Source organism: Podarcis bocagei (assembly GCF_964188305.1).
Source record: "Podarcis bocagei genome assembly, chromosome: 14".
Lineage (NCBI taxonomy): Eukaryota > Metazoa > Chordata > Lepidosauria > Squamata > Lacertidae > Podarcis > Podarcis bocagei.
Window position 1 is genome coordinate 19,186,022 of NC_138139.1, and position 6,000 is coordinate 19,192,021.

At 45.7% G+C, this 6,000-nt stretch overlaps 1 protein-coding gene across 1 annotated transcript in view; it reads left to right on the forward strand.

Moving 5' to 3' along the window:
* Positions 1–2,224, forward strand: part of RHCG (Rh family C glycoprotein) — a 40,036-nt gene extending 37,812 nt beyond the window's left edge. The window contains exons 10-11 of the mRNA XM_081171221.1: positions 53–146; positions 1,110–2,224. Of these exons, the coding sequence (XP_081027347.1) occupies positions 53–124 (72 nt within the window). The 3' untranslated portion in view covers positions 125–146; positions 1,110–2,224. The remainder of the gene's footprint in view (positions 1–52; positions 147–1,109) is intronic.
* The last annotated feature ends 3,776 nt before the right edge of the window (positions 2,225–6,000 follow it).

The window sequence follows — 6,000 nt, forward strand, 5'->3', positions numbered from 1 at the left end:
AACCATGATAAATAAATAAGTTGGGACCTAACAGATGTTTTCGCCTTATCAGGTACCTGGGGATGAAGAGAGCAGCCTGTATTGTATGAACGACTCAAACGCGAAGCCTGTGACAGACCCTTAATCCACTGGAGTCGATGCCAATGGTAAAATGGGACCCCTGTTTTGGGGACAAATGAATCTTGACAATTTCAGATTTTTTGAGACTTGAGTTCAGTTCACCTGCAGGAAATTTTATGTGTGTGTTTTCATCCAGGTCTCTCCTAGTATACATAACCTGTACACAGTCTCACCTAGTTCTACCTTGCACACACAATCTCAACTGATCTCGCCTAACAGTTTGGGGCCTGTTTACATGAAAGTTCACCTTACCCATATATATTCACTCAGCCCCTTCAATCTGCAGAACTGACACCATTACAAATGCCACATAATGCTTTCCCCTCATTTGTAGTAAACTGATATTTTAGTGTGACAGAACCTGCACTTCGGAAGTGCCTTCAATGTGCTCTCTTTGGTGACTGCTAAAAACCATTTTTCTTTAGGCAAGTGTGTCCAGGCATGGAGAACATTGACATGTGTTCTAGTCTGACTTTTTAGCTTATCGTTGGTTTTAATTGTTTTAAAAAGGTTTTAATTAGTTCTTTATAACTGCATGAATTTCTCCTAATGCACACTTTTTTTTGCCTAATGGACTCATTTTTGCAAATCAGTTTCCCACAGTGCTTTTTTCCTCTCATTTTCCTACTCATATTGAAATACTGCCCCTCAATGAGGCCAAACTTTCGATTCACAAAATGTTTAGGGGTATGCGTACACCTGTGTCCCCCCAGAAAAAAACCACTGGTTTTCCCTAATATAATGCATTTCCATGCATACTTCACCCTAGTATATGCAAATCAAATTAAACCCTTGTTGCCAATGACCAGCATTTTTATGCCTTTCTGTACACATTACTTTGAGATCTACCTTGAAAAATTCAGATAATGTCAAAGGATGGCTGTGTTTCTGTTTTTGTATTGTTTTGGAAAGAGAGAATGATAAATGCAAACTTAATGGAATTTCTCCCCTGTCTTTACACATGAGCCTCTCATTTTCTTTTCTTATAGGACAATGCAGACAACCAGATCAGTATAATCAGCTTCTCCTTTTGGAATTCCTTGAGTGGTTTTTGTTTTGTTTTGTTTTGTTTTGTTTTGTTTAATCTCCTACACTCTCAAGTACACAAGAAGGTTGTGGTTTTCTGGAAGTTGTAACATTTGCTACCATCATTTGTCTGGATGCAAAGATTCTTCATGGAATAGATTGTGCCCTTATTATTATTATTATTTCTCTTCCTGCATCTTGCACCATCGTGAGGTTAGCCTGGAAGAAAGAGTGTTTACATCCTCCTGCTACCATGCAAAGACAAGTGGAAATCTATAATATCATGTGGCTAGAAGTGGCAGCAAAGTTCCCCCAAGTTCAGGACTTGGATACGAGCTGCAGAGCAATGTGAAAGATCACCTAAAAAGAAGAAGTCAGCTTTGCAAGCCCCAAATGTATTCACCGTCTCAGTTTGAAATCTCAGCCGGAGAATTACTGGCCTCCCCTGCTTGTCCACAACAGCTCCCCTGACTAGCCCCATCTAAAGGTACCTAGAGCAGAAATGGTATGAGCAGAAGAAAGAAGAGGGGAAGAAGATTGTCCTTTCCTTCTCTCCCTCCCTCATCATCCAGGCATTCTGCATCGTTAGGCAGCAAAGCTTGAAAAATGAATGGAATATGTAGCTATCCTAAAAGTAATGCATTTTCCCGAACTATCAGATGGTCTTGGGGTGTCCCCTCTGATTCCCCCCCTGCCCCTTTTTCTGGGAAATTCCCAAGCTGGAGCTGATCTGAGAAGAGCTTGCAGTGCTGTGTTTCGGCCCCTTCATATTCCTCAGATTGGTCTGAGATTCTCTGCTTCCATCCCCCGCCCCCTAGGAAGCTTCTGAGCCAGAGGCAATCTGGAAGAGAGCTTTCGAATGCCCTCTCATCTCTAAGTGCGCGGTGGACCCACGCATGGTGGCAGCGTCTAGGGTCAGGAAGACCAAAATGCTCAAGGCTCTGAAAGCCAGCATGTGATTAGCGTGCTGAAAGATCTGTGATAACGCAGCTGGAGAAGGGGAGACTTGAAACGCGTGCTGCCGAAATCCCTCCTGTTGGAATCAGTGGATATTAAAAGCGCTTCATGCTAGACTGTACCCTCAAATTTGTTTTTCCTTCTTTTCCTTCTAATAACCAGCAAAGGCACTACCTTTAGCTCAGTGGCACAGCATCTGCCTTGTGTGCAGATGGTTGCAGGTTCAGTTCCCAATGGCTTCTCCAAATAGGGCTGCCAACACGCAGTCAGAGGCATAAATGCTTCTGAATGCCAGTTGCTGGAAGCCACAGGAGCAGAGAGGTTTTTATGCACTTGGGTCCTGCTAGGACGCTGAACTAGATGGGCCATTGGCCTGATCCGGCGAGTTCTCCTTATGTTTGGGAGAGAACCTTGCTTGAATCCCTGCATAGAGCCGTAGGATGGAATTCATCTGCCAGATACCTTTGGAAAAGGGGACAATGTGTAGCTGTTTATTTACTAATTCTTGAAGCCTCTGAGCCAAGATGGGGGGAAATGGAGTGCTTTACTGTAAGCTAAGAACATAGATGTAGTGGACACAGGAGAAACCTGATGGTATGGAGAAAACCACTGGAATGTTTTTTCCTGGTTCCAAGCTCTATAGAAAGGCAGGGAGTGTCACACTGGGGGAACTTTAGCACAGTATGTTAGAGAGAGCATGGAGTTCATTGAACTATATTTGTTTCTAAGCCAATGCTAGTCCTATTCAGAGTATTCCCACTGAAATTAATGAATGCAAGTTCCTAATTTTAATGGGTCTATATTGGATATCACACATTGCTACCCTGCTCTTTAGCTACAAAAAGAGGCACCCAGAGCAGCTTGCAGAGATGATTCTTTTAAGACAGCTCCTTCCACCAGGTTTAAATATAACAGACATAAACACAAAAGGAAAAGGGATTGGGAGGGAGGAGGAAAATCATTGATGACTACACAATGCCAGGTCTCTCAGGAACGGCCGCCGAGTTGGAAGCCAGCACCAGAGCTCTGTGCTGCTGAAGGAAGCATAACACTCAAAAGAAAAATAAAGGCCACTTGGCCATGGTGCTGCTTGGATTTTGGGAGATCCCTGGCCTGGGTGGGTCCCTCTGGGATGGACGGGGCCCCAGAGTGGCACCCACTAGTCCAGCCCTAACAACACCTTGGTGGTAGGTGATCACAAGCCTGAAAAGTATACGTTATACTTGAGAGAAGCTGTTGCCGTCCTGGCAAAATAGTGAGGATGATCTTGAGATAGAGGAATCAGAAGTGTTTTAGTAATGCGACTTCAGTTATCGCTACATAGACTTATTTCACAGGCTGTTTCCAGTAAGGTGGATTTGGGGCAACAGACAAGGGAGTGTTTGGAGCAAGGAAACAGGCACGGGAGGCAATGCTTATAAGAAGTGGAGTGGGAAAGGAGACCAGATGCAAAAGAGAGGGGGGAAAGTGGCTGTTCTTTGCTGCGTCTGCATGCACTTCTCACACCTGAGGAGAGAGAGAGGGAGTTGAACATCAGCTGTGCATGTCCCCTTAGGATACAACACCCTCATTTCTCCTGCTGGATAAAGCCACACACACACACACCTCTTTACAACACGGTCCTGGGATTTGTCAACTGCTGCCAGCAACCGCATCTTAATTAACTGTCGGCAAAGATGGAAGCAAAGAGACCCTGTTCTAATTGGACAGTTTGCTTTGTGAGGATGGGGAGGGGAGGTGGCGGCAAAGGCGACAAGTTCCCACCGCACGGCATGGGAATTGGAGATGAAGGTGATCCGGCATGCTGTGATCAGCCAGGACGGTCTGGCTTTAGTTGATCTGAGGTAACTTTTCTTTAAGGGTGCAACAGTCAAGAAACTGCCTACATCCCTGCTTGCAGTTAATTTTGGCTGCATGGCAGCTATAGCATGGACGAGATGCCGTAAGGCCCTGTCTGCACTATACATTTAAAAGCCATATCATGCCACTTTAGAAAGTCATAAAGGTAAAGGTAAAGGGACCCCTGACCATTAGGTCCAGTCGTGACTGACTCTGGGGTTGCGGCGCTCATCTGATTTTATTGGGTGAGGGAGCCAGTGTACAGCTTCCGGGTCATGTGGCCAGCATGACTAAGCCGCTTCTGGCGAACCAGAGCAGCGCATGGAAATGCCGTTTACCTTCCCACCGGAGCAGTACCTATTTATCTACTTGCACTTTGACATGCTTTTGAACTGCTAGGTTGGCAGGAGCAGGGACCGAGCAACGGGAGCTCACCCCGTCGTGGGGATTCGAACCGCCGACCTTCTGATCGGCAAGCCCTAGGCTCTGTGGTTTAACCCACAGCACCACCCGCGTCCCTTAGAAAGTCATAGCTTCCCCCAAAGACTCCTGGGAAGTGTAGTTATAAGGGAATAGAATCAAGGGATGGTTTGCTTGCTGAACTGCTTGCCCTCAGGTATCAAAGTTGGTTGCTTGGCTCCTAAGTCTTACCTGAATTTTGCGATACTGTTCTCCAACCAAGTGATGTTTACAAGAGTGCATTTATCAGGAGAAGGCGCTTGCAAAAAGAAAGTGTGCATTGGCCAAAGCTGCGCAATAAAAAAGCAACGTCACATCTTTCCCAGAGGCATTCTGGGAAGTGTGGACAGTGGGAAGCAGAGTGAGACTATTTACACAGGCTGGACTTCCTCAGAAGAAGCAACCACCTCCTCCACACAGATCAAAATGAATGCCTCCACTTCCCCAGGAACAAAAGTTGGTTCCTGTTTCTTTTGCAGGTGGGGACCATACTTTGGGTAACTGGAGAGGGAATATTGGCTCAACCTTACACAAAAGGGTATCTTTCCTCCACTCTTTCCCGGTATGGTCAGTGCTTTAAAGTTGTGTCCAGGTGCTTTTTTGTTTCCTCCAGAGCTTTCTCCATGAAAAACCTGCTCTTTAAAGCTCAGTTGGAGCAAACAGCAAAAACCCGAGTTGACATTTGCTCCGATTGAGCGCTAAAGAGCAGGTTTTCATGGAGAAAGCTCTGGGGCTTGGACAGGACACTGAGCTTTTAAGCACAGATCTGTGCCTAGAAAGGGATGTGTGGATGAGTTCTCAGCTTTGCTTACTGAATTGAGGAGAAAATCAGTGCCTAGTGATTTTTTCAGTTAGGAAATGTGCCTCCGGCTAATTGGGGACTTTACTTCTGTCATCTCTGGAGGATGAATGCCGGGCAGTTCAACAACACATTCTTAATCAGCCTTGGGTTGCCCTCACAATTTTCAGTTAATAAGACCTCAGAAAGTGGATGCATGAATGTGGCCTTGGATCTGGACTCTGCTCAGGCAAGAAAGGGCCAGCCAATTTATTCTAAAATTTTACTAGCCAAGGAACTAGCCCCCCTCCACACCAGGGAGCTCATGAACCCCTGTGCGTGCTCACTACAGTGGTACCTCAGGTTAAGTACTTAATTCATTCCGGATGTCCATTCTTAACCTGAAACTGTTCTTAACCTGAGGTGCCACTTTAGCTAATGGGGCCTCCTGCTGCCGCCGCGCCGCCCATGCACGATTTCTGTTCTGTTCTCCTCCTGAAGCAAAGTTCTTAACCCGAGGTATTATTTCTGGGTTAGCGGAGTCTGTAACCTGAAGCGTATGTAACCTGAAGCGCATGTAACCCGAGGTACCACTGTATCAGCGAGGAAACTAACACAGAGAAAATAGAGTGTTAAGCCATATATGCACATATTTAAAGCCCTATTATACCACTTTTAGCAGTCAGGGCACCCCCCCCCCAATATTCCAGGAACTGCAGTGTGTTAATGGTGCTGAGATTTGTTAAGAGACCCCTGTTCCCCTCAGAGAGCTACAGTTATCAGAGAGGTTTAACAACCAATCCCTTTCCCCATGGAATAGG